The following is a 26977-nucleotide window of genomic DNA, read 5'->3' on the forward strand; positions in this document are numbered from 1 at the left end:
CTAGAGTCCTCTTTGTCATTCATAATTGACACTTTTTTCTAATCAGTTTCTACCAAGGTAACGTACTCAAGTGTGGTTCTGTTATCTTTAAGCTTTCGTCACGGTGTAGACAAATGGATACTTACTGAAATTCCCTGGAGTTTCATGCCGCCTGTTAAGCATCATAACTAAGCTAATTATAATACCGATTTTTGCGAATCCACATCGAAATTAAATGAAAAGGTCTGCCTACACACACTTCCACTGAAATTCATCTCGATTGGATAATAAATACTAAAGTTATAAGCTACGAAGGACAAAATACACAGTTCTACGGTTATCGCCGAGTATAAGTGAGTTTATTTGGAGTTATATCGGCAGCTGTAAAGGCGGTCATTATTTAAGTCAGGCACATTTTATTTTTATTGGAAGACTCGTGTCACTAACAATATTGTTTAATTCTAGTTTACATGCAATGGAATACATCATTAGAACTATTTGGGCCTGAACTATTGTCCATAATATGAAGTAATTTTTAAAATGTAATTAATGTGACATAAGTTAATACATCATACCAATATAGCAACACATAGATTTATAATATAAATATGTATGCGAAAAGTTACATAAACAAGCGCAATAACAAAAAGATTAAACATAAACACGGTCTAACAGCACTGGCTAACGGCAAAGACATACAACATAAAAACAAAAAATAACAAACAAGAAACCAAGAGGCTTCACACTGCCATTAAGATACAGTTAAATTCACCAAACGCCCTATTTGAAAATAAGCATATATATATATATATATATATATATATATATATATATATATATATATATATATATGTGTGTGTGTGTGTGTGTGTGTGTGTGTGTGTGTGTGTGTGTGTGCGTGCGTCTGCGCGCGCGTGTGTGTGTGTGTGTAAGTCTTTTCCAATTAAAGTATTTCAGTCTATTAACATTCCTGAAATACATCAACCTCGTCTTTTTTGCAACATGCATTGTATATTATGGGCTATATAGCATATGAAGTATTTAAAGCAGTCTGCCGAGCTTGAATATATATTTCCTAATCTTGCGTAATCTTTCAAAGGTATTCAATATTTCATATTCCTTGTAGGGATTGTTGGTGTTTGTTATTATAACAATCGTTCCCAAAGTGCTTCGATATCTTGGTGCAAAATGTATAGCCTTTATGATAAGTTATCCTTCAGATTACGAGAGAAGCGACACAGAAAATTATTACAATTATTCGGGTGTTTAGTATACATGTATAAGTATTTCCTAGAATACTCGAATAGTTTTCTTCACAAATGAAGAGCTAATTTAGCGTTTGCAGTCATCGAAGCCATCTCCCGGAGAAGCGGCAAACATGGTATCAAGTTGTTCGCGGATTTCAGCGAAGCTAGGTCGTTTCTGCGGGTCGTATTCCCAACATTGCTGCATAACCTTGTACCATCTAAAATAGTAGCATGTATTCTGTTCGGTATTTTTATATTATCTTATGACAGAAAAAAGACTAATTCTGATGCAAGGCATTAAATACGCCGCAAATATTATTGAAACATGACTAAAAGGAAGCAGCTGCAGATCACCAGCATACCAAGTTTTTAGTTACCTGGAAACAAGCATTTATTCGTAATTGAACAAATACGGACTAAAAGTTACCACGACCTTGACTTTTGACCAACTGACGTCAAAATAGTTAAGGTGCTGGTCCAAATTTGAGGTTCTCGCGCAAAACCGATTTTCAACTTCAACTTTGATTCACTGATCTCGAAATTAATATAATTCATCTGCTAGTAATGACCAATTTTACTACCAAGTTTGGGTATCTGAGCCAAAGCGTTCTTCAGATATTAATTCTACCCGACTTTTAACAAAATCAATAGAGTTCATATAATGGTCATAAACTATCATCCTAGCAAGTTTAAGGCTCCTGTTCTTCATATTTATATTGATCTGAAACCGATTTTTAGCTGAAGGTCATCTAAAGGTCACCAGCACATTGACGTTTGAAAAACTGACCTCAAAATCAAAAGGCGCTATCTGCTGGTTATTTCTAACCTGGATGTATAGGTTGAGACTCCTGGGCCTAAGATTTGTTCATATATGAATTGGAAACCGTGGTGACGGACGGATGGACGTGGTGACGGACGGATGGACGAACAGACGATCAGATAATTAGACAACAATGATAAACTTTGGATGAAAAAGGGAAATTCTAAATTCTTTATGGAGCATATATGAGATTTCTTTTAATTAATTATCAACTTATCAAGTTTAATGGAGTATATTATATAAATGAACATTTATGATATTTAAAATAAAATTCACATAATTGTATACTCAACAATCAGCAATAATACAATGGTCTGAATAAACAAACTGACCTGTATTGAGAGGAATGTAAGAAATACAACAAAGTCGGTATTACAGCAACATCTTAAGTAAATTTTAAATTGTTTCAATTAATATAAAATGATATATTTCCAAAATCATATTAGGATTTCAAGAGATTTTAACTGCTTGGGCATAGAAATAATAGTAACATTCTTTTTTTATCCAAAATTGATCACACATATCAATTCGAACTTTGCATGTCACGTGACTTTGTTAATGCAACGAATACCATATTGCTTTATATACTAACAATTGCCGTATTTAAACTAAGAAATAATCTGTTTAAAAAAATATATCATACTTACACTGTTGTTTTCATAAAACAGTTTAATTTAATGCTAATTTATATCAATTTGAAAAGGAGGTCAGACAATGATACGGCCATGAATATTGCATAGTTGGGTTACGTTCAGTTTCTACAATATATCTTTCTTACTGTTAAATATTTTGAATTGTCATTGAAATTTTAAGTTTACCCATTTATAAAAAATCAGATCATTTTGGATAGGCGGGACAGTCAAAACTTTATTTTTAAATCGGGTCCTAAGGTTTAAAAACAAAGCTATAAAACCAGTTGCAAACTACTTTATGGACAAGTTTTTAAAATCCCATTTATTGTATCTAAAGAGGTGTACTAACAGTATAAGACATACGTTTTATTGTATCTTGGTATTTCTGGGTTTTTTAATCAGTTTATACCAAGGCTGTTTGTTATCAAAGTCATTTTATATATATATTTTACAATAATAATGTAGGCGTGTCCATTTTGATAACGTCAGACTCTATGGTACAGCATTTAAACCTATTCAAAACTGACGCCTATGACGCATACTCATTTTCTTGACCATTGATGTGAAGTAAACACAACAATGTGTCTATTGACCAGTGCGAATCAACGCGAATGCAATATACCACGATGCAGTTATATAAGGGTATAGACAATGCAAAATAAAGAATCTCACTTTTTTGTTTTAAATAGAGAATTAACGTCATTCAAAATAAATATTAACATTAATCTATAGTTAAGTTCAAACTTACGTGTCATCACAAAGCCCCGGTTTTCCGAGACGCTCGCCCCTCTTCAGGCGCTGGGGAAGTTTTCGGCTTTTACCAGTGTACGGAGTTTCACCTATACATTGTGGAGACATTTTTAGTGAGTATACAGTATTAGTAAAATGAATGAAAAATCCAACATCAGGTCGAAATTCAAACCGTTGTTGCCGGACTTAAACAGTGCAACAATCCAAAACAACGTTAAACATATAAATCGGATGAAATCGTGGCAACCAAATTTGTTTTGGGAGTCCTCATGCGATATAGATAGAAGATCTCAAATCAGTGTTTATTTCGTATCGAATTTTTGAAACGAGTTCATTTTAAAACAACAAAAACGAGACTCTGTGTTTGGTTAAATTCGATACCAAATAAACCTTTATTTGAGATTCTTTTTTTAACATTACTCATTAACAGTCGAAATCTCGACCAAAGTTTCCTCAACACACATTGTCGTGTCCTGTGTTATAGGGCAGTTTTATCCACCGGAAAAACAATAAACCATTTACAATGAAATATAAATCATGTTCCAATAAACAAATGAGTTTTATAGGCATGGTATAAGCTAAAAGAAGTTATATTGTAATAATTCAATTTCTCAACTTTCTGGCTCTTTGTTAAGGGAGTCGTTTGTTTGGATTAAAGCAGGCTTCGTTTCATCATGGAAATGAGTTTGTTCACACCGACAGTATTTCTGTTTAATCAAGCATCCCAAGGCTGAGGTACCGTTTTGCATCTTTACACTTTTGTATGCAATGCGGTTACCTTATATGCAAAGTTATAACACTAGTCCTGCGCCGTTAGTTTCGTTATAAAACAATTGAAACATATAAAAAGTAAAACATATAAGTCACATCAATTTCTATCCGATGTTTGTTATACAAATGCGAATAACCTGGAAAGTACATAGAAAATATTATTTAAAATGTCATACCTGCCAATACCCGATATAAGCGGAAAATATAACTATTTTAAAAGTTATATAAAAACAGAGTTTTTAAAAGAATATAAATATGAAATCGTTCTGGTGCTTAGACCAATTTCTTCAGCAATCGTGCACATAGTTTCATATTATGTCATTTACCTAAACTTGTAACAATTTATTACTTAAAAGGTTATTTGAACAGCTCGTACATGCTTATAATAGTATATTTTTACAACATATTTTAAATTTAAGAAATTGCCTAGAGAGAAAATTTCCCAAAGAACTACAGCATACGACCAGACATCGCTTCTCTCGTTTGCCTCCTTAGTTGTTGTCATACACTCAGGCGCCGTCCATTTCATTGGAATACGTTCCTTTCATATTGAAAGTTTAAAACAAAGTGTAATATCATGATTTAAAAAGATTTATGACGGTTGTAAAATTGATTTCTTTGCTTTAAAGCTGCACTCTCACAGATATACCATTTTTACAGCTTTTTTTATTTTTTATCTTGGAATGAGCTAATTAACTGCAAACTAATAATAAAAGATTTCTGACAAAAGATCAGATCGCAGATTTACCTATTTCTGTTCGAAAAATTAATGTTTTTTTTGGCGTTAATAATGGTTTAAGAAAAAATATAACTGGATGTTCGCAAAAATTGACTCGTTCCAAGAAAAAAATTAAAAAAGTTGTCAAAACGTTCAATCTGTGAGAGTGCAGCTTTAACAATGATCTGAACGTCATGGTTGTTCGTTTTCTTTGATCTAAAACGGCAAACTCTTTACAATAGATTAAATAACTCTTCTGTTGATATGTTCAATGCATGTTTGAATTACCAAAATGTCTGGTTAAATTAGGTAAAGGTTCTCTCAAAAGCATATTTATCTGAATAATATCATATATATCAGACTTTTAGAAATCCATTTTGATAGCACAGCTCATACTAACCGCTTCACCTCCGTTATCCTTGCCTGACGGCTGGGGTCCGAAACCCGCAATCTTCGCCTCGTTGAGAAAATTAAGCAGGATGTTCCGAGCAGCAAGACGTCGGTGTGTCACCTGTAGATTTAAATTGGAGGTAATATTGGTATCTCTTTTTAATTGTCACTCAAATTAAAGCCATTTAATTTGTTTAATTTCCATCCCTATTTATATAATTAAGAAGCAAATTGTTCTTTATTTATTATAATTGTCTGATTCCAATTAGTAAATAAATGTGTTAATTTATCGAATTTCTGTATTCTTTCCATCGTAAATGAATGTTGCTTACCCCTCGAAAAGCTAGAAACTCCATGCCTTTGGCGACATCGAGTCCAAAGCGAAAGAGGTTTTCTTGCATTTTGATGATGAAGTTATATTTGTTTTTCTGGAGGTGATGCCTTAGGCTTCCAATTTCGCATAACTCATAAATTATTATTGGACCAACTAAAGGAAGAAATGACTGATTCCACATAATAAATCAACTAAAAATGGCTACTGCATATGTATTCATCCGTGAACAGATATTGAATTAAAGAATAATGGATCTTTAATTCTTTTTCTATTCAAAAAGGCATTAAAAGCAAAATCAAAATATTTTTCATATGTCGTACAAACTTATTGATAAGCAAAACAATAGGCTAAAAATTGATATTGCAGTACCGTTGCCACAATTATCACTTTGAGAATGAACTAAAAACAATTGACTTTAAACTTCATCTAGATTATTATAGGCTTACGTGCAACGTTATCTACTACCGCACCGACGAACTTGATGACATTTGGATGGTCGCCAGCCTTTACAGAAGAGAAGTTTAACTTCGCCTTCATAAGCAGCTCGTCATTCTTTGAAAAGTCCTCTGAAACTTCATCGCAGGTACGTACAAATATAAAAGTTTAAAAGTTTAAAGGTTTAACATTTTACTTATCATACCGTACAAATCAAAGGACAACAGTCAAAACCTTATTGTCATTGTTAAAATACATAATTCCGGAAAACATTTGATTAAAAAAAAGTTGTTAAATGAACATTGTTAAGACATAAAATAACAAAACAAGCATGTCCAAGAAGACCATGTTTATTTTAATCATTTTTCTTTGCAGTTTAGATCAATTTTACATTAATTTAACGACTCTATGTATGGTTATATTAAACAATATCCCAAAGGCATTTTATGTATTAAGAATTGTCTAAAGTGAGCATACAAAGGTATTTATTATTTATTATTTGCGTCTGTCTTTCGATAAAGGGAAGAGAATTTTTAAAAACAATATAAAGAATAAATGTTCGTAAGAGTTTTAGCAACAACGTTTTGTCCGTTGTAACGTGCGTGGTATATGTTCGCAAAGTGACCGCTCTTCCAGAATGCTATAAACGTAATATTGTCACTGCTTATGTAACCTTTGCTGGAGGAATTAAAGTTCATTTCTCCGTACAAGTACAATTCACTCTGAAGGTTCTGTAAACGGAAACTCGCATATATATATATATCATACTGTAAAATTAAGCTAAAACCAGATGATTGATTCTTTAATTAATATCAATCAGAATAAAATTGATATCTAAGGCTGACTTCAAGCCTATTACACCAAAAACAGTTTACATCGATTCAGGTATGTGTCCATTGAACACAAGCTTACTGGCTTACTGGCTTATTTATTCATATATGGCTTATGTTCCAGGCAACATTCTTAAAACCAGATGTAACTCACCTCATTCTCATTGTTATGGATTTCATGTAAACTTCCCTTATTCGACTCAGACGCAGATGGATGTACACGATTCGTAATGGCTCGAGGCATCGCAATCTTTTTACGTTTTTCTTTGATATTTCCACGAATTTTAATAAAAAGGAGAACGAAAATAACACACAATAACAGTATACCTGAAATGAAAACAAGGAATACCTAAATACATTATGTAAAGGTGAATAAGATTGAGAATCTGATTTAGAAATAAAATAAGTCTCTGGCAGCTTCATTATCCCTACTCAAAGATATTGAAGCCCTATGACTCTTTATTATTTTGTTTCATTTGAAAGGTTTTAACTTTCTGATTACTTATATGTTAAATGCATTACAAAATGTACATTTCACATAAAGCTGTTACAGTTTTTATATTTCCCCCTTTGTTTAATTTGAACTCGACAGTAAAATGACATTTTTGCAATTGTTGAAGGTGAAAACATTATAGTTTGTTTTTCCGTTTCGGTATTTGTTTCACCTTTTTCTTTTTTCTACACTCACACTTCTTTCAAAATATATAAAAGGGTTACCAAACATCAAACATATACATATATGTACGCCGGGAACCTTAATAGAGATTATATACAGAACAAACACAGGTAACTAGTATCCACATACACTTCAGCATGCTGTAATATTACATTATTGTGCCGTACATACCAACTGTTATTCCGACCACAGCACCAGTAGGAAATACCCGAGATAAGTCTTCTTCTTGACTAAAATGTGCTGAAACCATATGATCTGATTCGGTAAAAATGCATGACAAGTTCATCGTGCTAGGTCTTTACATAGAGACGTCAATGTCTTTTTCCAAAAACTAACAAACTTTAAATTCAAAGTTAAGTTTGCCGGCAAGCCAAGTAGTCTTAATCTACCGATAACTGATTACAGGGCTTGAACTATATTCTTTGTATCCAATATCATTCATCAAAAAATAACTGCAATTTTAAACATAAAGAGCCAGAATCAACTTAAAAAGAACTCAAAATATATACATTTCGGATTAACCACTTTACTTAAGGGACTCAATTATATACATCGGCATTACCATTTTGTTCTTTCAGAGTAGCTTTAACTTTATAAGATTATACTTAAAATTAATTCTTTGGATGAGTACGTACGGGTAACAACGGAAAGGTTTTCTCCGACTTGTCGGACATGTCCATTGTCTGCTCTTAACCGAAGCTCTACATTGTATTCCACTTCAGGGTACAGTCCAGCAATATCAAAATAGGCTAAAGTACTTAAAAATTCAAAGGACTGCATTTGAATTTCGCCGTTTAAGTCCTGAAAAGAGTAAATCATTTAATATTTACTTTAAATATTCATATTAAACTAAGTTTTTAATTATACAATGTTCAGAACTTAAACAAGCCCAAGAGCCAATGATTTAACAATGATTTTTTTTTAAAAGACACCAAACGATACCCACTCAATAAACAAAATAACAAAGACATTTTTTTAGTTTGTAATATGTTTTTTGTATATTTAAGGTTTAAATATAACATATTTTCACTACACCTTTTTACTTCGTGTAAAAAAACAGTGTAAAATGGCATCCAAAATTCACATAATCATACACACCGGACACTTTCTTCCCAGCCATATAGCCTATGGTCTAAATGTCGACGGAACTTTTCGAAAATGACCCGATTTGTATTATATCGTTTATATAACGAAACTCTATTTATAAATTAAAAGTATATCGATCGGTGTATTTTCGTTCATAATTTGCAGTAATTGATAATGCTTAAACTATGAAATCCGTCAGTTTCAAAACTTAGATTGTAGAGCCGAAGCTTGACAAAAGGTTAACTTATTTTCAAAGCAGAGTTTAATAATTATTGATCAAATGGAAATTAAGAATTTTCAAAATTTAATGTTTACTGGGACGTTATTTTTACCCAACATAAACAATTCCAAAATGTATTGTATCTGATTGTCTACTCTTTTTAAGAAAGTTCGTTTTAAGAAAATATTGCAGTTCAAGAAATGTTTGTAATCAGATGGACACATGACTTTCCTTATCATACAATAAATTTCAGATAAATGAACGTTTTTCTAATTATCTTTATGTAATTTCAAACAAATGATGACGTGGGTAAGAGGCAAAACATTCAACGGTAATATAGAATTCCCGTAAAACAAACCTGTACACATCCGTATGGAAATGCAAATGCAAGTTGTGCTTTATTTTGAATGACTCTCGTTTTATTATTTAATCTCTGTATGTGTATCGGTTCAAGCTTTAGAACGTATGTTATTGAAAAATAAAAAAGGCTTCCGTTGTCCTATAAATACTATATGAGTACTTTAGTACAGATAATAAAGCATATATTGCTTTATCCATTTATTGCCTGTCTTTGGATCATCGGATAGGTATCGGACAATATTGGACCTATATCGAATTACCCCTCGGATTGATACTTAAAATAATTGATAGATGCCAAGAACAATATCAGACCTGTACTGCATTGCACTGGACTAGGCATAACACTGATGTCTATAATCGATATATGTCCGATATGTGATTGATATGTATCTGATATCAGCTGGATAAAAGTTTGCTGACTTTGGTAAACTTTTTTTAAAGCACAAGAATCAAGCCCACCCAAAAACATTAATCGTACAATGCTGTAAGACGACGAACAGTACACACTTGAGGAAAATATCGTCATTATTAAGTCAACGATACCTTAAATGTTATAATAATGATGATGTGTGGTGCCCAGTAGCAAGACTCCGATTCTTCAAGGTCCCATTTAAGTCGGAAGCTTGTGGGTTTCAAGTGTTCAATCCTTAAGTTCGTTGGACCATTGTCTGTTAATAAGAAGCAACTTGTTAACTTGTCAACTGATATAAACTTCTTTAAATTTGAATAAATCTTAAAACAGCATTGAATATATGTACACTTATTTACTTACTACTTACTTACGTATGCACTTATTTATGTACAAATATCTTACCCTATGTCTATCAAAATATTTTCATTCAGTTTTTAAATGATACAGACTTTCAGCATACGTTATCATTAGCAAAAAAACACAACTATAATAAACACTGATACTCACATTTTTCCAAACCTTGAAGATATCTAAGTGGACCCATCTGGCAAATAAGAGAGAATACATTGCCTATAATCAACCGATTTTTAGATTACTAACAAGCGAGGATGCTGAAATTGTATATTAAATAATGTGGGACCGTTATGTTATTGTATTATAGTCCGATTCTAAAGACAGTTATAAGTTGACATAATTAAAGCTTGCTAGCTGTCTATTTTGAGTGGCCATAAGACAGTATCAATAATGGCGCTAAAATCCATTACCTCTCAGGTAAGAGTAGTACTAGCCTTAAGATTTTGTAAGGCTTCGAGTTGAACTTGAAGATGACTTAACTAGCCAAAAGGATAAACGCAAATATAGAATACAGTTATAGTAGATCTGGCTGTCATCAGAGTTGGGGAATTCCCATATAAATTTTTCTTTTTGCATTGCTCAACATTTTGTGACCATAGTTTGTACTGGTCAGCGACCCCTTTTCGGCCGGAGATTTTTCCTTCGTTACTTTTGACATAAGATAGATATTACGATAAAACTTTAATCTCAGACAGATTGGCTCTTCAGACGAAAACTGTCTAAAAATAGCTAGGGTTTCCGAATATTCCCACGTGCAAAGTACCCCTATAATTCCGCTAAAATAAGCACCCTACTGTACCACCCCATGAATTCGCTGTTCTTACAATGTTTTCGTATATTTTTCTCTAAACTATATCTTCAAACATTTTTATTTTATTTTACCAGTCTAGCGACCATTTAAAACGACAATTGGTCAATAAATTTAATGTGTTAACTATTACATACTGTTTATGTATGCTTACGGGATTCCTTCTTAAAACATGACCTTCATGTACATAATATATGCTTATTGATAGACTTCCGAAGAGGGACAACGCATGTCCGTACAAGAATGTAATGATTAATTCAAATTTGAGTTGCTTCCCTTAGACGAAAAATTCGGCGATTACTTCACCGTTTTCAGGTTTTACCATTTGCCTTTTCGAAAATTGAACGTAAAATACAGCAATTTATGGTATTTGTATAATTCAACACTGGTTTTATAGTTTATAATGACAATTAATAATGTCGTCTGATAGTGCAAGGTATAATGAAAATAAAAAAAATCCTTACATCCCCGCGTGCAACTTACAAGGTCAGAAGTGTAAACAATGTTTATTTGGGTCGAATTCAACATACTTCTAACATTTAATATCTGTCAAAAATGATGCCGCAATGTAACTCCAGACAAATTTGTGTAACATATTTCGTTTTGACTGGTTTTAACAGGGTGGGCGAAAAAGTGGTAAGGGCGAATAATAGGTTGCTAACCAGTACATTCATAAAAATACTTAGCAAGCTTGATTAATTCTCATGAATTCTCATAATGTTGTTTGTGGTCACTTAGCCAGCAAGATGGGTTAATTTTGGATACCTCAATTACCTCCATGATGTTAGACCGTATCCCTGCCTAGTGTTGTGTCAACTACGTGGTGAGCTATGTAATACTAGTACTTGTTTGACAAACTCATAATAACTATGTTAAGTACATTATATAAAAAAACTTACATCGAATATGGTGGTTGCTGTAAGCATTGCTTGATTGTATGCGGTGATCTCTAGCTCGGCAGTCGCGGTCTCCAGATCCTCCTTGTCTACAGTCAGCCAGCAGTTATCGATATCCACAATTTGTTCTGGCAGGAGACACCGATCATTTTGGTCTAAACCGATACACCGAGGATCTTCGACGTCGCCGTCCTGAAATGATAAACACAACACGTCCGCTTGAAAGAGCGAAATCGGCATGAGTAACAATTTAACCGAAGGACTTGGAACATCTTTAATGAAGTTATGATATTCAAACTGTGTGTGATGTTTTTGGTTTCTAACGATGACTGCATCGTATCTTTGAAAAGTATTTGCATTAGGTGCTCTGAATTGTTTCCCTCCGTCTGTAGATAGAGTCGGGATCTCTTATCATTGAAGTACTTGGGGTTAACCTTTTCGTTTTTTTATTATTATTTGTTTTATTTATAAGTTTCCTCAAGTTAATGCATACTTTGATAAGATTTACCTTTTGCGTTTTATCTTTATTAAGAATTGTTGGGATAAGAGTGAGGTTTGTGCATATAAACTGGTTTAAACCCCCAGTAAATTTACATTTTACTGACCGTTCCAAGGCGGTACCTAACAATTCTTGATAAACATACCAATTATTTATATTGTGAATTTGTGTTCTATGTCTTTGGCGTTTTTCCATTGCCACTACACCGGGTTTATGTTTAAACTTTTTGCTACTGAGCACGTTTCTGTAGCTTTTTGCATATATATTGTTTTAAGTGTTAACATATTTGTTCGATACTCTTATTTTGATAATATGTTTTGATCTGCATGTACTTGTATAATATGTAGTTATCAAGGAACACGATTGGATTTTATATATGTCCATTAGGATGCAATGGAACTAATAGAAACATGCTTTAGCATCACTCAGGTTAAATTAATAAGCGTTCTTAAAGAAACAACTAAGTAAGACGTTGAGCATGTTCATCCTAAATTATTTATAGATAAATAAAAAAATAAAAGGATTTGAAACTACACAATACTGGAATCATTTTGTTGTTGAATGGATATGAAATCAAAAAATATAGCCAAATCAACAGGAACATCTAACAAAAACAAAGAGTGTTTTCTCAAAAAAAACACTTTAGGAAGCACAGAATGCATTCAAAATATGAAAACAGTTACGATTTGATTGAAAATGTTTATTGAAAGTAATGTTAAGTGTAACACTGCCAATGCCACCAAGAATCGATTTATGCCATTAGCCTACCCTCTTTGTTTAACACACTTTTGAGATAGCCTGGGGAATCTGCGATTTTCATAAATAAATTAGAAAATTCAACAATAAATCAGTTGGATAAGAAAATGAGATAATAGTTGTATTGGGGAAAAGTGCATCAGTAGACAACTTCAAAGACACATTCCAAAACAAAAACACACACATTTAAAAACAAATCAATGAACTTGAATTACCCCTCTCATAGCTTCTGTAAAATTGTCATATGCTACTAAACCATCCTTCCCAGGCAATTTCACTATTAGTTTTATTCCAATTTTGTGTACTCCACTTTGTCTATCGGATGCCAAAAAGTTTGCTCTGAAAACGGTAATATTTTTCTTTAATTCGTTCAATTTCTTTGATTGAAACTAGTCATCGACAATAATGGTAAACGTTACAAAAAGTGTGTATAAGATCTATATTGAATAAGATTGTAAGTAATTGTATTCATTAAAACTACTTTAGTTTCATTTCTCTTATAACGGGCCCTCACTTATAACTGTATATGAAGAAGGCACCACTTTTCCGATAGTGTGTTTCAATATTTATATGAAAAACTACAGAAACAAGATCAGTAACCGAAAGTTTTTCAAACCTTGATGAATGTCTATATGCTCCACCAAAAATATTTAATTCAATGCGATGATCAGAATTATTTCCACTTGAAATTGTTGGCGGAGATCCGTCAATTCTCATTAATGTCGAATCCGTCCTAGTATTTCCCATAACGTCAGTAGCTCTGATCCATACACGCAAACGATCACCATTTTCAAGGGTTCTTTGGGATGATGTTCTTTCATGAAGTCCGACTACTGACCATCCTGTTGGCACCTCCTCTGATGCGGATTGTTCGTATGCTACCTCAAATTGGACGATGCCATGATAGTTAGGAATAGCTTGACGTGTACGTTCACCCTCGTCGTCGTCAAGAGAGTCGGAAACAAACCTTAAAATAAAAGCAATATTTTATGTTCTGGTTTATTCCGTGAACCCAATAGCGCGCCGATACCGCTAAACTTTCCATTGAGGTTTCTTTAAGTCAATTCCTAAATGTCCTTGTCGAATATACGGTCGCTTTATCTTTTCACCCTCATAATAACCAAGACCACAGTATGCAGCTAGAATGCTATTTTTATATCGTTACCAAGCCATTAGAAGTACAATCATACAGCCGTCGCGTGATATCATTTGACCAATGAAAAGGCAGGATAGTAAGCATATAATGAAATAGTTTTTACTTACTTTAGACTCATAAATATCCCTTCATCTTCAATTTCTTTAAACTGAATTGGGAACTCTTCGATTTCAGCAAGAAATTTCCCGTCTTCATGCAATTTGTTTGCGTGTCCATCCCAACTCACATTCACAGTTACCGTGGTATCTATTTCAAAATTGCTTTGATAATCAACCAGCAGAAATAACGTTAATATAATGAAAGAAATATGTAATAAATTATTTCCCCTTATATAAATACAAATCCCGAACATATAAAAACGCATTTCAAGTACGAAAACAACAGTCTTGAATTGATGTAAACTGTACTTTGACGGAACTGAGTGAACCTCGCCTCCCCCGCCCCCCCCCCTTCCAACTTCCCATTTCTAAGACTAAGGTACTTTGGCATTCTCTAGGAATATTTAGACGCCTTCCATTATCCCAATGGGCACTGGAATATATTACTTCACTGACTAAGAACGCATGGTACATTTAAATAATTACTCAATATCCTGACGAATGTAAGGAGTGTTCTTTGTTGGTTGTTCATATAATCGTTAGTGAACTTGTTTCCAAAATATTACCTAAGACTAAGAGAATGTGACCACATGAATGCATTAACTGCTTTAATACCGAAAAAGAAACATTTTTCGAGGACTAAGAGTATGTAAACGACTTCGCGCAGTCCGTTAAACCTGTGATTATCTTAACCGATAAACTCATCTGGTAGACCCTACTATTAAGCAAACGATGTCTTTGTCAATTACTGACATCCTATAAGAGCATGCAGAAAAGTATTGGGTATCTTACCGTTATTGTTCGAAGGCGTTTGCCAAGCGTATCCAGTCTCCTCCATAGCACTGGAGAAGTACAGCTTCTTGTCCGTCTCGTTACTCACAGATATCACGGATGTGTCATCGTAAAGAACAAAGCGCCGAGCGATTCTGGAATTGTTGGCCATATCGGACAATTTCAAAAGCACACTGAAATAGATATTTCGATAGTTTCGAATATCTTTTTCTGAAAAAGCAAGTTAATGTATTTAAAATTAAAAACAGATGTTGCACATATATATCAATCGTTTTCTGTTACTATTCATATGTATCTTAATACCTAGATATTGTAAGGGTTTAATAAATTGATTTTTTTAAAATATTGATAAAAGTCCTTATTGTCTCTAGAAACACCTCATTTCGCTCACATTCATCAATCGATTATACAATGTACCTGTACATTCCAGGTTCGTCGGGTGTGAAAGAACTAGATATTTCTCCGTCAGTGTGGTTAAGTGTTCTATTAAAAACTGGGTTGATAGGCGTAGCCTCTTCTAGTTTTCCGTCTCTGTTTGGTTGCAGTTTAAACACCTCAAAATAATACTGCCACATGCCAGACATCGCATCTGTCCAATCAGACCAACGGACTTGTATAGTACTCTTAAATGCAGATGCAAAAGAAGTGATTATAAAATAGTTGGTGTTTTCTTAAGTACCAGGTAATTACCATTAAAAGCATAATGCAACCATATTCACTGCCTTGGCAATGTTCATAATTATCATGGAAGAACAATCAACGTAGACAACGATGTCTAGTAATAAACGCTCGTGTCTAATTGTCAACACTTTTTAATAGTTTCCATAGAATACAACTGATAAGATGTACCCTGGTAAATTCATCGTCTATGTGAAGTGGCTTGGAAAGGCACGACCCGGAATCTAAAGAACAGTGCTCGGGAACAATAAAGTCGAAACGAAACTCCAACTGTAAAAAACATAGTCACATTCCAGAATACGCTAACTAATATACATCTTATGTATATAAACAATTGTGTTAAGACACAATATGCACAATTTGTGTAATATACCAAGACACTTACATTTTCCTGGCCTTGAAGGCCATTGTAATGTTTGGTCGCAAACGGTTTCCCCTGGTTATCTATGTTTATTAGCTTTTGAAACCCACCGCTACGCGATCGGAATTTTAGAAGAAGGCTGTAAACAGAACAATTTGCGCTAACTGTCTATCTGATACTGAAAGTTGTGTTGGTTTGTTGTGTGTTTTGTTTTGTTTTATTTTCATTAATTTGGGAAAAGATATAGCTGCAATGTTAATATGTTTAAATATGTTCAATTAAAAACCATAAAACTGTGACAGAAGTTATTTATTGCAACTCACGATTATTTTCATAATTGGTAACGACTTACATATCTCCATGTTCAATCAAGGTCGCGAAGTTTTCATCGTAGATTTCACAAGTGTTCTTCTCTACTGCAGGATTATCTTCGCTTATACCAGTCTCACAGTTGTAGGTTTTGTTAGAAGCAATGTATCGAGTGCTGCCTCCTAGCATAACGAACACATCATGAACAACATGTTATAATATCAATAAACTAAAACAAATGGTTTAGCAATGTTTCACTTGTTATTGCCATGAAGAAATATAATCGGGACGAAAACTACTGTTTTCACTTTGTCATGTTTTTTTTATCTTTTCCAGAATATACCCATTCTTGGTATTCATGTTATTGCTAATTGTCCATTTTCACTTTTACCTTTTTTCATGATATAGCTGCATTAATAGAGTATGCTTAAAAATTAAATTTATTTTTAAGTAGAATTACAAATGTGATGTTTGTTCTGAAAACGTTATACCGTTACTGTAAGTGTAAGTGTTGTCGACATGCTTTACGTCTGCTGGCATAAACAATCTAGAAGAACATCTATTTACAGATGCACTTACCATCACGTGGTATTTTGCTTACAGATGCCTCTATACTGCTTGCGACTATTCCAATTCTAGCGTCATGGACATAAACAGGCCTTTCTGGGATTTCAGGAATGTTGATCAGCGTATCAAACTCGAACCTCAGGTTGTTGAAACGGTTTTGGTTGCTGTCAATAAAAAAACATTTCTGAACCTACTAATTGGATAAGGTATAAGCGAATGTATATTTCTAACTACAACATAAAAATAGTTGGAAAAACAGGCTGGTAAATACCTCACAAAACAACATTACGCTACTAGAAATTTCATTTAAGAAGATAGTTGTAAACATTAATTGTTACAAAGGTTTTTAATGTAATATTAAGTAGTCACGACATTGATATATGCGCGTTTTTCTGTTCTGTTTGAAGCCATAGACTAATTTTATTTCTGCGTTTAAGTTTGGAATGGGTCGGGGATCCCGAAACAACACTTCCATAAATGGAAAAGAAAAAGCATTATATATGTATGTAACATGGTTTGCATATTGTTCAGTGAAATATTTCAGTCTAGTAGTAAGCATATTTTATCACAGCTCAATATCTTTCCCCGTTTGCCAAATCTTGAAAGTGAAAAGAAGCCATTAATTCTAAAAAATGAAAATGATGAAAAGTTAGCTAAAAAAACGTACTTATATGTCAGACACAACCTGTATAACTGGTTAGTTGCACATGTCGATTAATGAGTAATTGTTTAAAATGCCTTTTCTAAAAGCAAGGTAATTCTTGAAAATTTATTTGCTGTATGCAAGTCTTAGTGTTTACACAAGTTCCTACTTTTCAAAATATGACATTTTGTTTCAATGATTATTGTGTCAATTTTTTTGCATTTTACCTGTTTGTTGAAAATAGAAAAGGTTTCCGTGTTAGGCAGATATGTCTTTAAGATATTGACGGATATTTTACTTAATATGTGGACATTTTTTCCCAAAAGGGATGTGCCTTTTTTTATCATAAGACGCCTTTTGATGGCCATGCATTCAATTGTAATATTCCGTTAAAAAGTTAAATAATGCCAAGTCATAACAACATTGTAAATTATGTTAGTCGGTTGATCAACCGACTATCATTATTGCCCTTTTATTTTATACCTTCAAACTATTTCTGAATAAAAACAGCAAATAATGTTACCGTTTTAATTTCCCGCACTCATAAGACGTAAGCAGCTAGACAAAAAGTTCCAAGTATACATGTACAATACAAAATATAAATGGCGTATGAATATAAATAATTCACGCGACTCTATGTGACGTCACTTATGAATTGACTGAACGAAAGTAAACGTCCGCCATTTTAAAACGAGTACACGGTTGAACTGGTGTATGTGAGTTTTATTCATGGAGATGTCTTTAAGGGCACTCAATTACTGTCACTATCGATTACAGGAATCCGTTAACATTCGTTTTTCTGGGCAATCTGTCATATGGTTGTTAGGGATGTTGCAGTAAAGTAGCCGAGCATTACTAAGGACATGTGATTTGCGTTACGGGATTGCATTTCGGGCAGTGATGTCATCCAATCGAGCCGGTACTGACAACGACGAAGTTTGTATGGTAATATTTGTATTTGTTTGTTTTGAATGTCTGACATTTCTTCTTGCATTTTCAGTGACGCAATTGCATAATTATTGACATTTTGAACATGTACGATCAAAAAAAGGAGTCCCGGTCTAGAGTGTATTATGGTAACAGAAAGATGCAGTGTGTAATATGGGATTTTTTATCCGATCATTTGTATTTTTCAGTTTTATGTATATTATAAAACATTGAATCATCACCATATCCTACCTGAATAAAATGAAATTGGTCATTTATACATAAATTCTCGAAACAATTAAACAAACCTCCACACCAAAGTGAAGTCATTTTCATCCTTCCCGACCACAGTGAACATGAACTGAGTTTGATTATCAGGGCGACGAATATGGCCAAGTGTAACGTTGCTTTGGACGATTTCTGGGCGAAACTTCTCAGCAGTGCTGTTTACTTGAAAGAAGTTCAAACACTATTTATTGCAATGTTTTCCATCAGTTTTTTTTTCACCATTTCTTTTATATTTGTATGCCATCCATTGTTTTCATGAATTCATTTATTTTTTGTTTATTTTCCCAGTGTTAATTATTTCTATAATTGAATCATTTTTTTTTATTTTTCTAATTAATAAGCCTTACTGTTAATGCATCCGTCTTGTGTGTTCGTTAAATAAAATGCAGGCTCACACTTGCATGAATTCGCTTCACAGTCCCCAGGATAGCAGGGGCGTCTATAGGAACATGTGACTGCAAGTATTGACCTAGTTTTTCATAGTTGTGTTAGGTGTATCAATATTTGTAAATTATGTAATGGAAAGAAGACATGATGGTAATTCTTAATAAAAAGAATGAGTGGAGTTAGCGAAGCGTGAGCATCAGATCATCTAACTGACTTAGAATACAACCTCATTGGCTGATCCGTTGCCAACGCAAAATTTGACGCAAAGAGCGTTTATCTTATGATTGGCAGTAGGTGGGACATTAAACACCTGCGAATGGTGAAATTCTTAATGATTAGGTCCAGTACTAAACGATTGCCTATCTGCAATTTCATTGGCTTAAAATGTAGGCTGTATTCTAAATATATCAATATATCAGGTGAATTTCGTGTTTTCATACACAAACAAATTATTATAGACATTACATTTTAATTTGTCTAACCCGAAGCTCTGATCTCAAATGATGTAAACGAACTGCATTTATCTAAAACAAATCTTTCTTAATAAGTCCAAAATATATTTGATTCATTCGATGCATGTCATCTCAGTTATAAAATACATTTCTATGCTCTAAGTTAATATCAAAGAATAATCTATACTCACGTGTCTGACATGATCCACCAGTTGATGTACTAGGGCAATCACACTGATTTGGATGTGTACCATTCCCGCCATTCTGACATGATGGCCGACAAATAGCTGAAATGTGATCGAATGTGCGACATAGTCAATAAAACGACATAACAGAAACGAAAAGCCTTCGATACGTACTATATCGTTATTTTCTATTTGCGTTATTATCTTCTGATGTTATCATGCATAATAAAATAACCTGAAGCATTAACAAAACAAACAATTATCTATTAAAATTTCAAAAAGCAATGTATCCTTCAAAAAGACTATCTGTCAGTCATGGCTGTCGTATCTCGGAGGATATATGCTGCCTATATCAATGTATGATAAACTAGGAAACATTTCTAACATGCACTGTTATGTTACAAATAAAAACAATTCTAACGGTATCAACTATACCTTGCCATTTAGATAATCGGTTTTAATAGAAGCTTAATTAACTTAGAAAATTGCAGTTTTTACAATGAAAGATTACTTTTCAGCAAATGTCCGTTATGTAATTCAGTGGAATGTATCTAGTCGCAAAGTTACAACAAAAAACAATACCGTACAGCAAAACACTGCACAACGAGAATGAAACCTGTAAGGGTAATTTCGACGGTTTAATAGTATTGTGGTTTTGTCATGTAAACGATATATATAGCTATGCATGTATAAACGTGTATTTTTACCAGCTTATGTTAGCTATGTAGTTACTGGAGTACTCCCATTTGTGAATATTACTGATGGCTCGTTGAACAATGATTTATAGGACCTTGGAAGGGAAATTTTATTTTAGAAATAATACCCCTAGACAAGTGTCACATATCTACAACACTCACGTATATTGCAGTTCCGATAGCTACTCGTTGTCCATCCAGATTTACACAAGTAAATATAACCATACACAGGACGGAGGTAAAAGCTGGAAGCGGGACACCTGGCAAAGTGCATAATTAAGAAAGGTTCGATTTTAGGCTATTATCCACTTACAAATAAAAACAACATTTACCCAACCATAAACATTTACAAATAATTTATTGTCAAAACCATTTAATTAAGGCTGTTTTATATCATACAGTTAGTATAAGGAAACCTATTTCTTATGTGCTATCTGGTCATTTATACGGAATATAGTGTATTATAAAAGAAATATAAAGTATTATGTCACAGCGCGTGACTCATCTGGCATGGGGGGATGCCAGATGGAGTTTTCCAGCACGGCTGAATTTACCGGAAATGTATATCCTATAGAAACGGTGTTATTCAACATGTGCTAAAGGGACTGTACACCAGATTGGCACTAAAAAAAGTTTTTTTTTCTGTAACGAATCTCAGGACCATGATTTAGTAGAATGTGTTACGCTTTGATGTCATAATTGTTAAAAAATATCAAAATGTAAAAAAAATGTGTCGGAGACAGGGTTCGAACCCGTGTCGCCAAAATTGCAGTCCAGTGTTGTATCCAGTGTGCTACGAAGGCTTACACTACACGAGTGGTATATTTAAGCTATATACCTAACTTGGTAATATCATGTGGTAACATCGACTAGCAATCACGCATAAGGAATGAATTCTACTAGGTAGACATACCCAGTATTCTTTTTAATGGAACAATACGAAATAACTCCTAAACTTAAATATATTGTAAACAATGTGGTACTTCAGTTAGTAAGTTTCAATGCATTGTACACATTAATACCAAGTTAATGTCAGTTTTCGACAATTTTCTTTTTTTTTCTTGCAATTTGATTATCAGGTGCACAGTTGCTTTAAGTAATAAAAGTGTTCACATGGGAGTATAAACTTTTCAGAGTTTTTTCTTCTAACAATGGATTCATTGTAAGGTTCATGCGAACCTGTTTTTAAAACGTAAATCCACCCCGCCCCCGGGCATCAAGGAAAGAAAAAAATTGGTTGATGCAAGAAGGCATCAATACTTTAAATTCAAGACTGCCCGTTCTTATCTTTTGCAAAACTCAGTTACTGATTTGATTTAAAATCCTATTAAATACAATTTATCAACGGTTATAATTAATAATGCTCTATCAATTCAATAGTGTATAGAAACTCAATCTCTTATAACTAGCTTGAGAATGTAAAATAATTAGATTACGGATTTTTGTTTTCATTTGGAGACTGATAAATGAAGTTTTATTTACAATGATGCAGGTATGTTACATTTCAAATCATAATGTATGCTAGACTAGCCTTTGTTTGAGTGATAAAAATGATAGAAAAACAATATTTTTAAACCTGATAATTTAAAAAAAAATCCATTTAGACTTATTTCGAAACAGCATACCTACCACGATTGCAAGTTGTACCAGTAACGGGATCGACAATACCAGACCGATGTGTAGCGTGTCACTCCATATCGCCTCTTGTAATTTCTAAAACAACAGTTTGTTTACAATCACGTTTTTAACATGCTAAACAGATAACATTCTTTAACGGTGATCTTTATACTTTATCCCTGTACTGTAAATTCGTCGATGAAAACCAAACTAAAATGGGGGGGGGGGCTTAAGGACAGTCACTGTCATTTTCAGTTTATCTATTTCATAGATTGATGTTGTTTCTATTATACTCAGAAAATTCCTAACTCGCCACCTTTGTTTTTTTCCGACAACTGCTCAGAGAATAAAGTTATTGTGCTCATTATATTTTACAACATTTCAGAGTTCACACCTACTTCTACGTAGGTAAAATCCTTAATGCTATACACTACCAACCACGCGTTGTTGTTTTTCAAACAAAAACGAGCTGGCACCGCGGACAAGATTGTGACATCGCGGAAAATTGTGGCGATATATTCCGCGGAAGCCAAAGCGGTGGTGCGCATCATCGCCGCGTTCATCTGCTGCCACCGCGTACACAAATCCGAAAACATTCATGCGGCATTTCGCCGCGATGAGGCTTTTGCGATATTCAGGTATTTAACAGGTACCGTTTATACAAACAGAAGCTTGTAAATGTTAATTGAATCGTGCTTACAGTATGGATTTCACTCGATTGCGAGTGTAAACAATATTGTCCCCCATACTTGATATTCATGTCGCTGGAATATTGAGTGTCTGTTTAAGTCTGTTTAATTGATTTAAAATTCAATGTAAAAACATAGCTCTTATATAAATTCTAAATATACAACCAGAACATCAAGCATAGTAAAACATGCGGAGTCTTATTCAATATATTATTTATTCACCATCACACAAGTCTAACGAAGGCATTCGAAAGTTAGATTTTTGCGAATAATGTGACAATATGGTTTGAATACTTTGAATCCCAGTTGCAAAGCATAATGTTGAGGGATCAAACTACGTTGTGAATACGAACCAAGAGTTGTAGGTTACGGGTCAAGTTTGTATGAGTTTAATACAACTGACTAGAACTATATTTATAGGGCTGGAACAAAGAAAAAGCCTTCAGCTACCTTTATAATTGTTTATTAACACTTCGCAACGCCGCGTATCGAGTTGAGTCGACGCAGTGGAACGCAGGAAAAAATATAGAAACCAACGCGGTGGGCATTATGCTCGATCGCGGCGTATAATTTAATTTAAATTATATTAAAAAGATACATGTAACGTCCACGGTAAGAAAAGATTGCGGCGATGTGCGAAATGTGTAAAAAAAACGCGTGGTTGGTAGTGTACCTTAGACTGGGCAAAATATCAATTTCCCGAAACAAACAACAAAAGCGAGTTGCATGATAGTCGCTGTTAAATAGAAAAAAACAGAGAAAATAAAGTAACATTTCAATAAAGCAATTAAAACTCCGAATGGGGTTAGATTAAAAATATATGTAATTATCAATACTGAATTATGATATTATGATTATGTAATTCATTGCTGTTGAATGTATATATTATTGCTTTGTTAAATGTTTATATAATTATTTTAAGTATATGCTCTTAATTCGGTTAAGCAAGGACGGTTTTACTCAACCACCTTTTGATACACCGGATTCCGACCCATTTAAGGTGTATCCTAGGTTAGGTACACCGAATTCCGCTATTTTGCAAATTAAATACGAAATACATAGTAACTGAGATATTATATATCATTTGGATAACCAGGCCTTTTCCTAAACAAATGATCACTTTTGTACCATTGACGAGTTATTCTGCCACTCAGTATTCCGGTGACACCGAAAGAATTTAAATAATTAATTGATGGACAACTCAGAATTGATTGATACGTGTTGTTTATGTTTTAGGATAGTTAGAATTCAATCTTTAGTTTATCTGAAGAGCAATTTATCACGTATTTTGTTTTCAAGTTGTTCGTCTCACATCAGTCAACCAAAGCATCAACATTGCTTTGTTATTGTGAATGTATGCATTTAATGTTGCTTTTTGTTGTATACAAAGTCGAATCGTCAGTATATATGTCGATAGAAGACTAGTGACGAATGGAAGAGAAATCCTGTATATGTATAAGAAACAAAAGATGATTCAATATGGAACCCTGCAGAACACCAAAGTTAACATATTGGAATGACCATTGGCTCTTCATAAGTCTCACACATTGGCACCGTAAGATAATAATTATTGCATAAGCGCAAAACAAGAGTCTGAAAATGGTACAGGTGTAATATAAAAAAAAAGAGAATAGAGGTCACCTTTGGTGAAAATCCACGTTCTGACCATTTATTTATCAAATTATACGGTGCAAATGTGTCTGGTTTTATTAAGTTGTTGCCCACAAAGGTCTTCAACATCGATCTTTGATCCGATAAGGACCAATAACGATCACCAATACTTACGTAAACAACTACACAAACAAGCTCAGTAGCAAAATGTTTAAAAATAAACCCGGTTTAATGGCACAGGGTAAACGCCATAGACATAGAACAAAAAAAAATCACAAACAAGAAACATGGAAGAACATCACAAAACTCCACAAACAGCACAGTGCATACATACTATTTATAAAAAAACTAGGTATGTTTATCAAGGATTGTTAGGTACCGCATTGGAACGGTCAGTATAATGTAAGTTAGCCAACCCTGATCTCGTTAAATGTATCACCACGTATCTTATTTATCTCTTTGGATATACGCTGCAAATATCTTTTAATCTGTCATCAAATTATCGATATTTGCCTATTCAAATTAACCGAGTATTTATTTCATTGTTAAAGTGTAACTCAAGTACCTTGTTGATCAAATAAGATGAGTAATTTAAACCTTTTTGTGATAATGAAGGTCGCTCACAATTGATGTTTATGCATTTCTCTTAATGACATTGTAAAACATTCTGCTGAAGGATTCTTGTTTCCAACATAAATGATCGCTTGTTATGATTTTTATCAACATGAGTTTTGGTTTCATCTTAACGTTTTCCAGGCATTTATAATAAATAAATTACATATTTTGAGCAACTTGTTTGATATTTTTTTTATATTGATATGAACAAAATTAATATGCTACAATTAAAAACTGCAAGTAGTCAACAATTCAAATATAATCCCTTTCCAGAGTTACAAGAAAAATGTCCAAACGAAACTAAACGAGAGCCACAGATATACAAACTCCACAAACATCCTAAACACGCATCATAACATATGTATCAATAAATGTTATAATTACCACATTGGAACGGTCAGTGACGCAGGCGTTATCTCAACTAGTTTAAATGCATATGACTTCACGCTTGTCTCAACATTTATAAAAAAATTACAAAATGAAATAGTATAACCCTCATCGCAACTAGCATCGACTTAAGAACAATGACGAATAAGACCTACACAAACCAGAGCTGTAAGTCTGTAAACGTTACAGCAAGAGAAGCCATCACACCTAGTCCGAAACACATTCGCCGCATCATTGTAAGTTCCTTTCAATGAAAGCATATTCATCGATTTCAGTGTAATGGGTGAATGCAAATAAAATACTGCTTCATATGTTCATAGATTTTCATTCGATAGAAGTGAGTTTCAATAGTCAAAGATCTGAATCGGTCGTTGTTAGTTGATTCTTACTTGAGATGAAAGTCGTCGCCTTGTTCAGAGAAATGCACATCACTGCAAAACGCAGCGATAGACAAAATGAAACGTTTGAGGTAATTTCCGTTACATATGTATTTGGAACGCCATACCCGTTCAGAACGGAGAAACTGCCTTCTACTAGCATTTTATTTACATACATAGACATACAAATGTACGCGTGTTACCGAACAAAACATCATCTGGAAGCATGTATTTTGGTCGAGTCAGAAATGATACTTAATGGTATATTCAAATGATATCTCCCTTCACTTAATGTGTAGTTCACGTGCGTGTTTGCAACACGTGTGTGCCATACGAAGAACCTAATTGTTGTCGCGCAAATCATTTTATGCAGGGACAGTACCAATATATATTTAACAACATTAATATAAGAATTATTAAATGCCGTTCTAACGTACTAAATGCCAAAACTATCGTTCTAATATCGCATTATACTACACCCTTAAATCGTACAAAACTAATGCGACTTATTATTTACGATACCACATGAAAGGGTTTTTGTACCACTGTCGAAGAAGCTCGTTCATCATAATCATCATCATATTAACACACATGCACGTTCGTAAATATGAGTAGTCATATGTTTTTACGCATTTATGCCTTCAATTAGTGTAGGTTATAACAGCTTACACGTTGGCATTCAAATTAAATGGAACAATTAACATTATCATTAGTTATAGATAAAGAAAACCTTTGCACAACAATTACTAGTTGCCCGCTTATTTTGATAATATAATCGAATACCTACCCTGACCAGCTCTGTGATTCTGTAAAGGTTATAGCAAAGGCAGCAAGCGCAACTAGTCCAAAACACGTTCCCGCAACATAATGATTTTGTTTCTATTTATTCACATCTACAATTACAACAACAAACAGCGCGCATAAAAGAAGTAATTCACCCATCCCAATAACAAAAACTGTTAAGCCAATACTCGCTCTATAAGGAGAAAGTGCAGTGAGTGTTATATATTTAGACCAGGAAGTTATGTCACCTATACAGGCATTTTGTTTTGTAATTGATCTGCTGTCTCACGCGGCGAATGTCTTTGTTAATAAAAAAAAAAATATTTCACACGTCGCCTTTTTAGTTTCAATTACCTCTATTTTGAAATTTTACATATAATAATTTGA

General features: G+C 33.6%; 1 protein-coding gene across 1 annotated transcript; it reads right to left on the reverse strand.

Annotated features, from left to right (window-relative positions):
• Nucleotides 1–868: 868 nt before the first annotated feature.
• Nucleotides 869–26766, reverse strand: LOC128236221 (uncharacterized). The gene is made up of 27 exons (XM_052951106.1): nucleotides 26595–26766; nucleotides 22141–22224; nucleotides 20674–20771; nucleotides 19823–19918; nucleotides 19140–19261; nucleotides 18813–18954; nucleotides 16947–17098; nucleotides 16411–16549; nucleotides 16083–16197; nucleotides 15869–15967; nucleotides 15437–15642; nucleotides 15020–15192; nucleotides 14237–14375; nucleotides 13590–13940; nucleotides 13189–13312; nucleotides 11722–11910; nucleotides 10168–10204; nucleotides 9792–9916; nucleotides 8218–8383; nucleotides 7754–7822; nucleotides 7061–7233; nucleotides 6618–6807; nucleotides 6088–6213; nucleotides 5640–5794; nucleotides 5318–5428; nucleotides 3427–4740; nucleotides 869–1444 (listed from the first exon to the last, which is right to left on the reverse strand). The coding sequence occupies exons 4-26, from the start codon at nucleotides 19831–19833 to the stop codon at nucleotides 4549–4551; spliced, it is 3306 nt and encodes a 1101-aa protein (XP_052807066.1). The 5' UTR covers nucleotides 19834–19918; nucleotides 20674–20771; nucleotides 22141–22224; nucleotides 26595–26766; the 3' UTR covers nucleotides 869–1444; nucleotides 3427–4548.
• Between the last annotated feature and the right edge of the window lie 211 nt (nucleotides 26767–26977).

This window comes from Mya arenaria, chromosome 1 (assembly GCF_026914265.1).
Source record: "Mya arenaria isolate MELC-2E11 chromosome 1, ASM2691426v1".
NCBI lineage: Eukaryota > Metazoa > Mollusca > Bivalvia > Myida > Myidae > Mya > Mya arenaria.